This window comes from Oncorhynchus kisutch, linkage group LG1, assembly GCF_002021735.2.
Source record: "Oncorhynchus kisutch isolate 150728-3 linkage group LG1, Okis_V2, whole genome shotgun sequence".
Taxonomy (NCBI): domain Eukaryota; kingdom Metazoa; phylum Chordata; class Actinopteri; order Salmoniformes; family Salmonidae; genus Oncorhynchus; species Oncorhynchus kisutch.
This window is the reverse complement of record NC_034174.2, coordinates 37573664-37590254: the sequence shown is the minus strand read 5'-3', so window position 1 is coordinate 37590254 and position 16591 is coordinate 37573664. Positions and strand designations below refer to the sequence as shown.

The following is a 16591-nucleotide window of genomic DNA, read 5'->3' as shown; positions in this document are numbered from 1 at the left end:
ATACATGCACGCAAACACCCATTCCCAAGCCTGTGGTTAAGGTGTAAACCTGAACCATACATGCTCTTCGACTCAATTGTGCTTCTTTAGTGTGATCACTACTGGTGCAGAAACACACTCGTCTGTTATCTCACCCCTCCTCCTCTTTGTCTGTGGGGTTGAGAGGTGGAGTGTTGATGGAGGGGGTGTACAGTAACTGTGTTCCCTGGTGTTGTTTTCAGCTGGCAGGAGAAAGAGCCCCAGGGCCAAAAACAATTTGTTCTGGGCATGTCTTTATCCCTGCCTGTTCGCTCTGATTCCTCAAAATACACACACACAGGTGCTTTTAGCGATGCAGTTGCTTTCAAGTGTATTGGGTTGCACAAAAACAGTCAGTGGGAAACCAGAAGTTAAGTACAATTCCATTTCAACATACTGTGGAGCTGGACAGGACAGTTGGTCCTTATATATATATACAGTGGGGCAAAAAAGTATTTAGTCAGCCACCAATTGTGCAAGTTCTCCCACTTAAAAAGATGAGAGAGGCCTGTAATTTTCCATCATAGGTACACTTCAACTATGACAGACAAAATGCGAGAAAAAAAAAACAGAAAATCACATTGTAGGATTTTTAATGAATTTATTTGCAAATTATGGTGGAAAATAAGTATTTGGTCACCTCCAAACAAGCAAGATTTCTGGCTCTCACAAACCTGTAACTTCTTCTTTAAGAGGCTCCTCCTCCACTCGTTATCTGTATTAATGGCACCTGTTTGAACTTGTTATCAGTATAAAAGACACCTGTCCACAACCTCAAACAGTCACACTCCAAACTCCACTATGGCCAAGATCAAAGAGCTGTCAAAGGACACCAGAAACAAAATTGTAGACCTGCACCAGGCTGGGAAGACTGAATCTGCAATAGGTAAGCGGCTTGGTTTGAAGAAATCAACTGTGGGAGCAATTATTAGGAAATGGAAGACATACAAGACCACTGATAATCTACCTTGATCTGGGAGATCTAGTAGAGTTGTAGTATGCGGAGTAACTTTAAAGCACAATGGTATACATGGTATAAGAAATCAAATGTCAGAAGTGGGATTGGAACCCATGCTTCCAGGGGAGACTTCGACCTGAACGCAGCGCCTTCGACTGCTTGGCCATCCTGACTTCTGCTAGGGAGAGAGAGAGGCCCTGCCCTCCACTGTCTCTGTGTAATGCAGTCAGCAAGGGGGGCTGGTCTATTAGCTGACCCTGACAGAGCACCAGGGCTGAGTGTACACTGTAACCTGATCTCTCTCTCTCTCTCTCTCTCTTCTCACTCTCCCCTGCTCCACTAAAGCCTGGCTGTTAGCATTAACATCCACACATGGAGTAAGATTGTTGCCCCTAAGCACTGACACAGAGGCAGATTTTCTTTCATTCCTCTGTTGGTTACGGTAAGGATTGGGAGTTGAAGTAATCTGATCCTAGATCTTTGAATAGGGAGCAATTTTTACCTTCAGCCATATGTCCACAACCATACAAAAACACCCAATACTGATTTCTTGGTGAACAGACAGCTGTAGGATCTTAATTTGAGCCAGTTTGTTACAGCAATCCTGTAGCAGCAATGGACATTTTTGTAGGGGTTGATATATTTTTGGTAAGGAAAAATCAAGTACACAAGTTTTAAATGGACAGTTAACCTGCAACAGGGTGATCAAATTAAGATCCTACATCTGTAGGCTCTCCACCATTATGAGTGTGGATAAGCCAGTGGAGGACCGTTCGAGGTGTGCAATATGCTATTATTTCCAGATCCTATTCCCATAGGGCGGCGCTCAATTTGCCCAGCGTCTTCTGGGTTAGGGGAGAATTTGACCGGGGTAGGCCGTCATTGTAAAAAAATATTTTCCTAGTTAAATAAGGGTTAAATAAATATCGTATATATATTTATCTTTTTACATCCTACTGTATACTGTACGTGACAGGCAGCATGGCTCAACTGTTGATAGGAAAGCTATACGTTGATCAAACACATAGCCAATACTGCAAGTAAAGAAAATCATATTACTATTAATTATATTGCATGGTTAAAGGCTCAGATTTTTTTGGGGGGATACATTAATTCCATTCCTCCTTTGATATCCTCATATTACATGAATGTACTTGGAGTGCCTCATCCCATGCACTGCTGCAATAAGCACGTTTCAAACTGTAAAACAAACATAACTGACATTTGAATTAGAGAATTACAAGAGCGTTATATAAAGAGACAGTTTGTGTGAGAGAGAGAGAAATGGCTTGTGTTGTTGTTGACAATGTCAGACATTCTATCGAATAGTTCAAAGGTTGAGGTGGTAACTCTCTGACCTTCCTCCTACCTCCACTTCATCAACAGTTGTTGTAAAGGGTGTGAGTAGTTGGTAGGGAGGGGACGATAGGGGGGAAGAAAGTCTTAGCCGTCAACTCTGACCCACTTACAGGCCTGTGGCATTCTTTTCCCAGCATGCCATGGTATTCTTTTCCAAGTCAATTATGTTTCCCCCTCACTGGATGGCCTTCTCCTCAGTCAATCCCCCCCTGCACCCACCCCCACAAACATCCCATTCTCCAACCCATATCACACAAATCCACCCATCCCTCTCCAACTTGATGTCAATCTCCAGTGTTTCCCTGTTAAGTCCCTGATTCTGTTTTAAGTCTTAATCATTTCTAGGTCACTCACTGTGCACTTATCCAAACAATGAGATCAGGATGCATCCAAACTGGTCCCTACTAACAGAGGATGTGTCTGCGTCCAAATGACCTCTTCTTCCCAAAGTGTGCACTTGTCTACTTCCATTCAATCATTTGAAAGGAAATATGGTGGAAACTCTCACTAGCCCATGCCTCCACCAATACAACGCTTTTATGATCAAATATAAATAATTGGGATGCACCCAGTATGTGTCCACATTGTTGTTTCTGTGTCCCAGTCTCCTGTGTCTGACCCCCCTACCTCTGTAAACCCCAGTCCATTAGCCCCCACTACTTCCTCAGAAGGTATGGGATAATAGTAGAATGGAGTGGTTTGCTGGTGCTTGGGCTGGATGATATGGCGTCCATTATGCATGCCCTTGATGATTCTGGCCGTGGTTCCTAATGTATCCATCTTTCCTGATTGTTCATTCAACACATTCATCTCCAGGCTTGCTGAATGTAACAGTCTTTCAAAAAAACAATGATAATTTCTTTTACCCCTTTTTCTCCCAAATTGGTAGTTAGTCTTGTGTCATCACTGCAACTCCCGTACAGACTCGGGAGAGGAGAAGATCCAAAACACAACCCAACCAAGCCGCACTGCTTCTTGTCACAATACCCACTTAACCCGGAAGCCAGCAGCACCAATGCGTCGGAGTAAACACCATGCACCTGGCGACCGTGTCAGCGTGCACTGTGCCTGGCCTGCCACAGGAGTCGCTAGTGTGCAATTTTTTTTCCCCAGTCTCTGTTTTTTCTTAGCCCTCCTGGTTTTGACCCTTGCCTGTCCTGACGCCGAATCCGCCTGCCTGACCACTCTGCCTGATCTGACCTCGATCCTACCTATCCCCTTGTACCATTTGGACTCTGACCTGGTTTATGAACTCTCGCCAGTCCCCGACCTGCCCTTTGCCTACCCCTTTTGGTGTAATAAATATCGTAGCTCAACCATCTGCCTCCTGTGTCTGCATTTGGGTCTTGCCTTGTGCCCTTATAGCACTATATAGGGCAGGCCTGGCATTACGTGATTTTAGGGGCAAGGCCATTTGGCCTTCAAGAGGTACCCAATCTGCCAAGGCCACCTGCTAGGGGAGGCCATTAACCAAAATAGCCAATTAAATTTATTTAAAAAAATGAAAAACACTAGCTATTCTGTTAAGAAAAACCCAAGTGTATGTAAATTTAGATAAATAATTAGCCTACATGTCAAAGTCTAGGATTGGCTACAGTCTGTCTCATCCAGACCAATGCTGACGGAAGGAAGGCACCAGAAAATGTAGCCAAATTTTAATGCGACTTTTAATTACACACAAATACATATGACTAGTTTCAGGAAACTAGTCATGTCGCAAGTCACAACTTCACAGGAGAGGCATTTTATAATAAAATAAAGTGTTTGTTTGGCAGAAATGCCTTTTGGAACATTTGAACTTTCATGTGCCTTAATAACAAACTTGTACGCAAACTGTAAATACCAATAAAGTTGTTAAATTACAAACCTAGCTGGTTTAGCCACAAAAAAAGACAGGAATCTTCCCGCTAGCCATGATTGGCTGAGATAATGAATAGATTGGACATGCCGAGAGATGAGTTTCGGATTGGTCTGCCGTGTAGCATCTTCTGACTAAAATGAGCTGCTTGTTATGTGTAGATAATCCTTTCTACTGCAGTTTTCGGGCGACGGTGGCATCCGTGACGAGAGGGAGAAAGATCTGATTCTTATGGCATTGTCAGTATGAACCAGAGTGACTTGAGACAACAGGCCAAGCAAGCTGTACAAACAAAATGGAAACGACACAGGATGTCTTATTTAATGAAAGGGGTTGTAGTCTGACGTGAAGCGTTCATCCATGTATACGGAGTCTAGCTACAGTTTCCGATGTTTTACTTTACTAATTTGAGCAGAAAGTTGTTTTCATAGCTAGTTAGCTATCTTTAGCTTGCAAACATTGAACCAATTTTGGTTAACTTTAGCTAGCTATGACAATCAGTTTGTATTGCTAGAACTCTATGGATTAGGATTATGGTTCATCTTTAGTTATATAGCTAAACAAAGACTCCACTTCGACACACACATGACACATCAAGTTAGCCAGGTGTGTCTGACGGAGATTACAGCCATCTATTGTATAATAATGCAAAAATATTTGTATCTGGAATTTGTCTTTCAGCATCAGTAGAACACGCCTGACTCTCCTCCACCAGTCATTCAAGGAGAACGATCTAATTCCTCCCATCAAAAAGCGAGCCGGCCCAAGCAAGCACAGGTTACACCTGAAGCATGAGGACTTACAGCGAGTTGTGAACTTCATCAAAACTACACAGAGGATATTGTATTAATAGTATTACCAGGACGCCACGAAGGACACATGTTGCCATCTCATGTGACAAAAGCAGCACTGTGGAATCGATGACACCACTTGGTATGTGAAACATAAACATGTTTTGATTATTTCATTTATCTCCAACATGATTGGCACTACTTTTATTGATCTCAGATGTATTTATTTTCCGAAGGTACGTGTAGTCGTGCTGTCTTCCTTCAGGAATCTGTGGAGAAAATTGCTGCCCCACATCTCAAGCACAAATGTTTATTTATCTTAATGTTCTTTTGTTGTTGTTTGCAGATGCACTATCCTTCTGACCCTAAGCAGCCAGGTCCCATCTAGTTTTTAACTCGTTGCAGGTGTGGCTTGTTTGGTGTCTGCTGTGAAGGAATACCACAACAAGTCAACTACTTGATTGATGAAGGCATGTCATCTAGCAAAGGCAGCAGCACAGTCATCAACTACATGCACCAACTACGGAGTTTGGGAAACATGTGGGGGCCTGAATTGTGATAACTGCAGTGACCAGAACAAGATTGTGCTGCTCCACCACAGTCTGGACCTTCACTTCCTGATCACAGGCCACATCAAGTTTGCCCCCGACTGGTGCTTCGGCCTCATTAAACAGCGCTTCACAAAGACCAGTGTGAACACTTTGTCTGAGATTTCTGGTGTTGTGAAGGACAGCACTGTGATAGGGATCAACAGCCCACAGCTGGTTGGACTGGAGGATGGTACGGTGCTGGTGGAAAGCTATGGCTGGCAACAACACCTGACTACGTACTTTAGGCCACTGCCACAGATCAAGCAGTATCAGCACTTCAGGCGAACATCATTTTCATTGCATTGGATGAGGTTATTCATCTTATCTAAACTTGGGAGGATAATTGACGTTATGCAAGTTTGTAATGTCTTCTCAATTTTTTTGTGTTATTTCCTGTTTTACAGCTTCGATTCTCCGGAGCCTGGTATTGTTGTCGCCAAGGAGCTTTTGGACTCAGTCGGGACCAGGTTTCAGCTCCTGCGCAAGGCTGACATCCTTCCTCCCATAGATGGTCTGCCTGTACAAGCACCACCTGGACTGGACACAGCTAGACTAACTTATCTTTATGAGAAGCTTTGAAGAATCTAAAATATATTTGGATTTGTTTAACACTTTTTTGGTTACTACATTATTCCATGTGTTATTTCATAGTTTTGATGTCTAAACTATTATTCGACAATGTAGAAAATGGTAAAATAAAGAAACCCTTGAATGAGTGTGTTTTAAAACTTTTGACCGGTAGTGTATGTGGGAACTCCTTCAAGACTGTTGTAAAATAATTCCAGGTGAAGCTGGTTGAGAGAATGCCAAGAGTGTGCAAAGCTGTCATCAAGGCAAAGAGTAGCTACTTTGAAGAATCTAAAATATATTTTGATTTGTTTAACCCTTTTTTGGTAACTACATGATTTCATGTGTTATTTCATAGTTTTGACGTCTTCACTATTATTCTACAATGTAGAAAATAAAGAAACCCTTGAATGAGTAGGTGTGTCCAAACTGTTGACTGGTACTGTATCTGATAAACTCCAGTCATGTATGACAAATATAATGTAGGATAATTCATAATAATGTCTAAAGGCTTCTGTCATTCAGAAAAGAGAGAAAGGCCAGTGTCTATATCGCTGTCATATGAAACCACTCACATTTGCGTTGTGCTTTGGAACGGTGTTTTCCTGCGTTCCTTTCATTTTGGAACATTCACGCTTAAAGCCTACTGCTGTGTGCGTATTGCTGCACGTATAATGTGAAGAAATAGCCTAATCAACATTTTAAGCTAAACGTTCTGATCTGTTACAGTGCCTTGCGAAAGTATTCGGCCCCCTTGAACTTTGCGACCTTTTGCCACATTTCAGGCTTCAAACATAAAGATATAAAACTGTATTTTTTTGTGAAGAATCAACAAGTGGGACACAATCATGAAGTGGAACGACATTTATTGGATATTTCAAACTTTTTTAACAAACAAAAACTGAAAAATTGGGCGTGCAAAATTATTCAGCCCCTTTACTTTCAGTGCAGCAAACTCTCTCCAGAAGTTCAGTGAGGATCTCTGAATGATCCAATGTTGACCTAAATGACTAATGATGATAAATACAATCCACCTGTGTGTAATCAAGTCTCCGTATAAATGCACCTGCACTGTGATAGTCTCAGAGGTCCGTTAAAAGCGCAGAGAGCATCATGAAGAACAAGGAACACACCAGGCAGGTCCGAGATACTGTTGTGAAGAAGTTTAAAGCCGGATTTGGATACAAAAAGATTTCCCAAGCTTTAAACATCCCAAGGAGCACTGTGCAAGCGATAATATTGAAATGGAAGGAGTATCAGACCACTGCAAATCTACCAAGACCTGGTCTTCCCTCTAAACTTTCAGCTCATACAAGGAGAAGACTGATCAGAGATGCAGCCAAGAGGCCCATGATCACTCTGGATGAACTGCAGAGATCTACAGCTGAGGCGGGAGACTCTGTCCATAGGACAACAATCAGTCGTATATTGCACAAATCTGGCCTTTATGGAAGAGTGGCAAGAAGAAAGCCATTTCTTAAACATATCCATAAAAAGTGTCGTTTAAAGTTTGCCACAAGCCACCTGGGAGACACACCAAACATGTGGAAGAAGGTGCTCTGGTCAGATGAAACCAAAATTGAACTTTTTGGCAACAATGCAAAACGTTATGTTTGGCGTAAAAGCAACACAGCTCATCACCCTGAACACACCATCCCCACTGTCAAACATGGTGGTGGCAGCATCATGGTTTGGGCCTGCTTTTCTTCAGCAGGGACAGGGAAGATGGTTAAAATTGATGGGAAGATGGATGGAGCCAAATACAGGACCATTCTGGAAGAAAACCTGATGGAGTCTGCAAAAGACCTGAGACTGGGACGGAGATTTGTCTTCCAACAAGACAATGATCCAAAACATAAAGCTAAATCTACAATGGAATGGTTCAAAAATAAACATATCCAGGTGTTAGAATGGCCAAGTCAAAGTCCAGACCTGAATCCAATCGAGAATCTGTGGAAAGAACTGAAAACTGCTGTTCACAAATGCTCTCCATCCAACCTCACTGAGCTCGAGCTGTTTTGCAAGGAGGAATGGGAAAAAATTTCAGTCTCTCGATGTGCAAAACTGATAGAGACATACCCCAAGCGACTTACAGCTGTAATCGCAGCAAAAGGTGGCGCTACAAAGTATTAACTTAAATGGGCTGAATAATTTTGCACGCCCAATCTTTCAGTTTTTGATTTGTTATAAAAGTTTGAAATATCCAATAAATGTCGTTCCACTTCATGATTGTGTCACACTTGTTGTTGATTCTTCACAAAAAAATACAGTTTTATATCTTTATGTTTGAAGCCTGAAATGTGGCAAAAGGTCGCAAAGTTCAAGGGGGCCGAATACTTTCGCAAGGCACTGTATATCTGTCTCATTGCTTTTAAACGTTTTTTTTTTATGTACAGTGGATGTATTAATTTGGGATCTATTGTCCCACAACAGTCCCAGAGTCTGTTTGGAATACTTATTCCTCGGACAGAATGACCAGCTTGACCAATAGAATAGGTCAACGTTTGTACTATGGGGGATAGTAGATTGACTAAAGCTAGCTCCCTTTGCTGTTCGTTACTCATCTTGTTGGCTGAGGAAAAGTAAACGTGGAAAGTTATTCTAACATCTTCAAAATGCGCCTTGGAATTCGATAAGAAGGACGCACGCCATTGCATCCCCGATGGGTTTGTTTTCACTAGTAGCCTACTTCAGGGCTACGATGCCCGTGAGAAGGACCCAATCACGTAACGGGCATTGGCTAATAAGAATTGAGGTATCTGAGAGAGCCATGTGAGTGAGAGAGGGAATTTGAATGATTATATTCAGCCGAAGGGCACAACGGACACTTTGGCCGCAAGGCATGGATTTCTTTAAGGGGCATTTACGGCCAGGGGGCAGTGACGGTCAAGGTAGTACATGCCGCTGGGAAATTAAAGGCCTGATATAGCAAATATGATGTCCTCTAACCTCTCTCCCACTCCACAGAAGCTTAAGTATATGTTTACAGAAATAAATCATTCCTGGAACACAATGATCAGCCCTGACTTGCATGAGCCAAACCAGTTCGTTATCTATCTGCAATACTCAACTGATTTCTTCTACAGGAGAGTGGGACTGTTACACTACTGCTGGAGTGAGGAACTATAGGGAAACGCTTCTAGGATTATATATATATATATATATATATATATATATATATAGAGAGAGAGAGAGAGAGAGAGAGAGAGAGAGAGAGAGAGAGAGAGAGAGAGAGAGAGAGAGAGAGAGAGAGAGAGAGAGAGAGAGAGAGAGAGAGAGAGAGAGAGAGAGAGAGAGAGAGAGAGAGCAGTATACGTGTGTGTGTTGTTTGTAGGCGGTGACTTGTTGGGTGTGTGTTTTAGTTTTCCTCTTCCCTCCTTCTCTCCTTCCCTCCTTCTCTCCTTCCCTCCTTCTCTCCTTCCTGTTAACCTCTATTTATTTTCTTCTCTGTTTCTATCTGTGTTTAATCCCCTGTTTTTTTCTTCACACACATTTCAAATGGACAGATACATACTTGCTAAAAACTGATTCAAATTCTTCATTTGGACTGGGGTGAATACAGTTGTTTTCCGGGGGCAGAGTTGGGGAGAAACTGATTACATGTAATCAATGACGAAACTAATCAGTTACTAATCAGTTTTTAAAAAACTAACTAATCAGTTACGTTACCAGCAAATATATTGTAATCAGATTTGATATTTTTGAAAAAACTATATAATTACTTCTTGAATTACTTTTAAATTCAGAAAGGATGTACATTGACACCTTTCTGTTTTCTCAATGACATTCAATAAATCATTGAAAAAAGGCACAAGTTTAAGTTTGTTCCACCTGAGCGAGTCTGACCACAAGTCAGAGACTACTATGATTACACAAAAATGCATTTGATGGATCCTTTTAGTCTTATTTGAATGCCTCTAAAGGGGAAAGTAATCCAAAAGTAACTGTAATCAGATTACGTTACTGAGTTTGGGTAATCCAAAGGTTACGTTACTGTTACGTTACTGATTACAATTTCATAGGTAACTAGTAACTGATTACATTCAGAAAGTAACCTAGGTATCAATTCTATGAAACACCCACTTGATTACATTTGATGTTCATAGTGTCATTATGTAAATGATGTGATTCTAAAGAATAGCTTGTTATGAAGTTAACATCCATGCCCTTCCAACTCTGCCAAAGGCTGAGCAGCACCACCCAAACTGTAGCACTGCTGCTGACACGAGCATTTTACTTTCAGCACTTATATTGTAATGTGCATTGTACCTGAAACAATTGACGGCCTTGGTCAGTGCATGCGTCAGGGGCAACCTTCGCCAAATGTGACATGGCAGCCCTGAGAGTAAGCAATATCCAGCCACAATCCTTGTTGCAATACGTGTAGGTTGTATCGCCAACCATAATGCAGTAAAGTCAACAAGTTCTGATCTGAGGGTAGGCTTACTGAATATGGAGGTAGCCTGATAGTAATAACTGTAGCCACTTTGTGGCAAAGCAGCACCTGTTGAAAAGCTCCAGGTAGAAGTCACCCGTGGACACAGATCTAGGATCAGCTTCCTGCTCCCATCCTAACCCTAACTACCATGATGAAAATACAAAAATGATCTTAGATGTGTCTAAGGGGCTATTTCACCACACTCCTGACCTAAATGTGTGTTTGTGTGTGGGTATATCAGGGGGTTAGGTACAGAAGAAGACACTTTTCCATTTTGTAAGGATCAATAAAGTACTCTTCTTCTACATGGGCAGGGGTGTCAAACTAATTATATGGAGGGCCTGATGTCTGCTGGTTTTTGGTTTTTCCTTTCAATTAAGACCTAGACAACGAGGTGAGAGGAGTTCCTTACTAATAAGTGACCTTAATTCATCGATCAAGTGCAAGGGAGGAGTGAAACCCCGCATACACTCAGCCCTCTGTGGAATGGGTCTGCCAAATGTGGTCTAGGGGAAACTTCCCCCTACCCGTGTAAACGAAGGCAGACAATGAGGAGGAGAAGAAGACTTACGGCTGGCATAGCTTGACCAGGTCCTGGTCTGTGGTCCCGGGGTGAAGACCACGGATGTACAGGTTAGTTTTACTCAGTTGTTCCCCTCCCCCGCCACTGTTGTTGCTGTTGGTGTTGGGACTGGGGGGTGCCATCTGGTGGCCAGAGGACACATAGGCCTGCTGGAAACAGAGAGAGACAATGATATAGGACACATACGCATGCTGAGAACACAGAGAGAGAGGGAGAGAGAGAGACGGTTATATAGGACAACATACGTATGCTGAAAACAAGAGAGAGAGAGAGATGGAGAGAGAGAGATGGAGAGAGAGAGAGGGAGAGAGAGACGGTTATATAGGACAACATACGTATGCTGAAAACAAGAGAGAGAGAGAGATGGAGAGAGAGAGAGGGAGAGAGAGACGGTTATATAGGACAACATACGTATGCTGAAAACAAGAGAGAGAGCGAGCGAGAGGGAGAGAGAGACGGTTATAAGTCAGGGCTATTCAAATCCGAGCCTGGAGGTCAGAGGTACTACTGTTCTACCTGATAATTGCACTCACCTGGTGTCCCAGGTCTAAATCGATCCTTAATTAGAGGGGAAGAATGAGAATCAGCAATGGAACTGGCTTTGAGGCCCAGGCACTAACGCTCCTCAGGTCTTCTGCTGGACCACAAAGATAATAAACAATTTAAAGTCGTGATTTTGGAATTGGAGAATCTAATAAAAGGGTGGGAGTGGGAGTTGGTAGATTCCTCTCTTTCTAGGTGGTTAAGAATATGTGTGGGTGTGTATTCAGTTCAGGTACTTTTTATTTACCCTTTTGGTTACTTTTACCCCTATTTCTCCCCAATTTCGTGGTATCCAATGGGTAGTTACAGTCTTGCTTCACCGCTGCAACTCCCGTACGGACTCGGGAGAGGCAAAGGTCGAGAGCCGTGCGTTCTCTGAAACACAACCCAACCATGCCGCACTGCTTCTTGTCACAACACCAACTTAACCCGGAAGCCAGCAGCACAAATGCGTTGGAGGAAACACCGTGCACCTGGAGACATTGTCAGCATGCACTACGCCCGGCTCACCACAGGAGACGCTAGTGCGCGATGGGACAAGGACATCCCTGCTGGCGAAACCCTCCCCTAAACCAGTCGAAGCTGGGCCAATTGTACACCGAACAGATCCTTGTCGCAACACGTGTAGGCTGTAAGGTTGTATCGCCAACCAGAATGCAGCATAGTCAGAATTTTGAACCCAGAATCTCTAGTGGCACAGCTAGCACTGAGATACAGTGACAGACCACCGTGCCACTCGGGAGACCAGTTCAGGAACTTTATATTTTCATAAATTATTCATAGCATGCTTTTAATTGTTATAGCTGTTACCGTTCAAAAGGACTAAACTCAAACCCCGGTTTTTAACAAATACAAATGGTGGGTCAAGAGACAGGCAATTGTGTGAGAGCAGTGTAAAACGATAGCAAACAGCCTTCATGTCAAAATTCACAAATACTGCATTCTGAAGTGAACGTGGGGCCTCTTTGCTGCCTAGGGCATATTGGGAAAACGGGCCTCTTTCTGCTTACTCCATACTGGGCAACTGCTCCTTTTTTCTCTATCAATTTCCAAACCGCGTAAAATTCCTCGGCTTTGCACAGCGAAACCCAATGAGTCAAAGAACAACATACACCAATATTTGCTTAGTTTGATGGCGCTGAATTCTGTGACGTGTGTAAACACTTTCTATCTTTCGTTCTTTGTGAGAAGTCATGGGCTGTCTTTTCTCCCATACCACACTCTCTGTATAAAGGGAGTGCTTCAAAACACAACACAAACATCCGGTCGGGCCTATTCCACAACACCCACAGGTTCAACTCAGTCGTTTAGACATTTCCCTCTCATGCCCCCCTAAGACAATTTTGTCCTCAACAATACAGCATAGCTAACCTTTGCTCGACTCCCTAAAAAGGTGCCAAAATAGTAAACAATTAGAACTGTGAGGTCAGCTCAGTCCACAATAGGTCCAAGGTTCATACATTCATGAGCACCGTGGTTACTTAAATATGTCACAGCAAAGGGGAAACGAGGAGACAGGAGAGCTCCCAGCGATGATTAACAAAACACTCTTTTGGGAAGAGTTCCCTGTCAGCTGAGCCTAGCACAGAAGAGCAGCATTCTCTGACCCGCTATAACTGTTTATAACAAGCTGCTTAATGCAGCCTATAAACAACTCTCCCTATAGCACTTTAGCAGCATTCTGAGTGGTGCTAAAATAGCCTATGGGGAGGATCAGTTATTCAACACACTGAGTCGCTACACACAAACTACACCCACAATAACATCTGCTAACATCTGCTAAACATGTGTATGTGACAAATACAATTTGATTTGATTTGACGAGCTCTTGCCCAATAGGCAAAGCATCACAGTTTCCCATGAATGAGTCTGGAATAGTTGGATTCAAGAGTAAATGTTTTAGCTTCACTTGAATCCACTATTTTTTATTTCACAACTGTTAAGTTAAATCGTTTTCTTATGGCAGTAATAATGGTTTGAGTAGCGTTGTGTTCTTTCATTAAGTTGGAGATTGATTGAAGTTGCTTCCCAGGAAAGAGAGCCGTTTCCAAAACAAGTATATTGACGCAATAATACCATTTTAGCACAACAACGTTACACGATACTTTTAACAATCTCAAATAAACATTCCTTCAACAGTACATAAACACCAGTGGCTAGAGGCTGTGACCGTTTGTTATTGTGGAAGATTTAATGAGTGTGTGTGTGTGTGTGTGTGTGTGTGTGTGTGTGTGTGTGTGTGTGTGTGTGTGTGTGTGTGTGTGTGTGTGTGTGTGTGTGTGTGTGTGCGCTCATTCGTGTATGTGTATGTATCAACGTGTTTTAAAAATCTAATTTTATTGGTCACATACACATATTTTGAAGATGTTATAATGGGTGTAGCAAAATGCATACAGTATGTTCCTAGCTCCAACTACCTAAAAATACAAAACAATACACACAAAGCCCCAAAAAATAAAAGAATTAAGAAATATTACAACGAGCAATGTCAGAGTCCGGAATATACAGTAAATATGTATGGACATGATGGTGTGTCTATAGACATTAGTCTCCTATACACTACCAGTCAAAAGTCTTAGAACACCTACTCATTCAAGGGTTTTTCTTTATTTTGACTATTTTCTATCTTGTAGAATAATAGTGAAGACATCAAAACTATGAAATAACACATATGGAATAATGAAGTAACCAAAAAGTGTTAAACAAATCAAAAAGCTTCAAAAAGCCACCTATTGCCTTGATGACAGCTTTGCACACTCTTGGCATTCTCTCAACCAGCTTCACCTGGAATGCTTGAAGGAGTTCCCACATATGCTGAGCACTTGTTGGCTGCTTTTCCTTCACTCACCCCAAACCATATCAATTTGGTTGAGGTCGGGGGATTGTGGAGGCCAGGTCATTTGATGCAGCACTCCATCACTCTCCTTCTTAGTAAAATAGCCATTGCACAACCTCTAGGTGTGTTGGGTCATTGTCCTGTTGAAAAACAAAGCCCAAACAAGATGGGATGGCGTATCGCAGCTGAATGCTGTGGTAGCCGTGCTGGTTAAGTGTGCCAAGAATGATAAATAAATCACAGACAGTGTCACAGCAAAGCAACCCCATACCATAACAACTCCTCCTCCATGCAGTTGGAACTAAGAATCTCCAATTTGAACTCCAGACCAAAGGACAAAATTCCACCGGTTTAATGTCCATTGCTTGTGTTTCTTGGCCTAAGCAAGTCTCTTCTTCTTATTGGTGTCCTTTAGTAGTGGTTTCTTTGCAGCAATATAAAATAGTAGTGCATTTGTTTAACACTTTTTTAGTTACTACATGATTCTATATGTGTTATTTCATAGTTTTGATGTCTTCACTATTATTCTACAATGTAGAATAATGTAGTAAGAATAAACACAAACCCTTGAATGAGTAGGTGTTCTAAACCTTTTGACCGGTAGTGTATATTTACAGTATATGAATACAAAATGTGGGTACAGCAGTAGCTATATAGGATGAGACTTGACTAGAAAACAGTATATACTGTACATACATTGCTTTCAGAAAGTTGTCAGCCTGCATTTAAAATGGATCAAATTTAGATTTTTTTCTATCACTGGCCTACACAAAAGACTCCATAATGTCAAAGTGGAATTATGTTTTAAGACATTTTTGCTAATTCATAAAAAAATGAAAAGATGAAATATTTTGAGTCAATAAGTATTCAACCCTTTTATTTATGGCCTAAATAAGTTCAGGAGTAAAATGTTCATTAACAAGTCGCAAGATAAGTTGCATGGACTCAATAATAATAGTGTTTAACATGATTTTGGATTAACTTCCTCACCTTTCAGCAGGTAAATAACCTCAAATACAAGGCCAAATCTACACGGGAGTTGCTTACCAAGAAGATAGTGAATGTTCCTGAGAGGCTGAGTTACAGTTTTGACTTAAATCTAATAGAAAATTAATGGCAAGACCTGAAAATCGTTGTTTAGCAATGATCAACAATCAATTTGACAGAGCTTAAAACATCTCTAGGGTATGTGGGACGCTAGCGTCCCACCTGGCCAACATCCAGTGAGATAGGGTTAAAGATGAACTTCTTGTGAATCCAACCACGGTGTCCAATTTCAAAAATGCTTTACGGCGAAAGCATACCTTACAATTATTTGAGAACATAGCCCAGCAGACAAATCATTACAAACAGTAACCAGCCAAGTAGAAGAGTTACACAAGTCAGAAATAGAGATAAAATTAATCACTTACCTTTGATGATCTTCATATGGTTGCACTCAGAAGACATTCATTTATTCAATAAATGCTCCTTTTGTTCGATAAAGTCTCTCTTTATATCTGAAAACCTCCATTTTGTTTGCGTGTTTTCTTCAGTAAGAGAAAAAAATCCAAATTGTATCCGTAAAGTTCATAGAAACATGTCAAACGATGTTTATATTCAATCCTCAGGTAGTTTTTAGCCTAAATAATCGATAATAGTTCAACTGGACAATAACGTCTTCAATATAAATGGTAAACAAGAAAGAAACTCTCTCGGTCGTGCGCATGAAAAAGCTCTGTGACACGGCAGGATCCACTCATTCAGACTGCTCTTACTCCCTCAGCCTGAAACAATTTCTAAAGACTGTTGACATCTAGTGGAATGCATAGGAACTGCAATTTGAGTCCTAAGTCAATGGAAACTGTAAAGGCATTGAATAGAAAACTACAACAACAAAAAATTATACTTCCTGAATGGATTTTTCTCAGGTTTTCACCTGCTAAATCAGTTCTGTTATACTCACAGACACTATTTTAACAGTTTTGGAAGGTGTAGAGTGTTTCCTATCCAAATCTACCAATTATATGCATATCCTATCTTCTGGGCCTGAGTGGAAGGCAGTTTAATT

General features: G+C 41.6%; 2 protein-coding genes across 4 annotated transcripts in view; one reads left to right on the top strand and one right to left on the bottom strand.

Annotated features, from left to right (window-relative positions):
* Positions 1–16591, bottom strand: part of LOC109895132 (RNA-binding motif, single-stranded-interacting protein 2-like) — a 56740-nt gene that overhangs the window by 24006 nt on the left and 16143 nt on the right. The window contains exon 2 of the mRNA XM_020488792.2: positions 11151–11311. Coding sequence (XP_020344381.1) covers positions 11151–11311 — 161 coding nt within the window. The remainder of the gene's footprint in view (positions 1–11150; positions 11312–16591) is intronic.
* LOC116374003 (uncharacterized) lies at positions 854–6218 on the top strand. Of its 3 annotated transcripts, XM_031823119.1 has the most exons (4): positions 854–904; positions 4875–5126; positions 5331–5885; positions 5979–6218. In XM_031823119.1, exons 3-4 carry the CDS (start codon positions 5449–5451, stop codon positions 6151–6153), a joined length of 612 nt encoding a protein of 203 aa, XP_031678979.1. In that variant the 5' UTR covers positions 854–904; positions 4875–5126; positions 5331–5448; the 3' UTR covers positions 6154–6218. The 3 variants fall into 3 exon arrangements, 2 of the variants coding, with proteins under 2 accessions (XP_031678979.1, XP_031678981.1); XR_004209750.1 differs by lacking the exon at positions 5331–5885; XM_031823121.1 differs by lacking the exons at positions 854–904; positions 4875–5126 and having other exon boundaries at positions 5164–5885.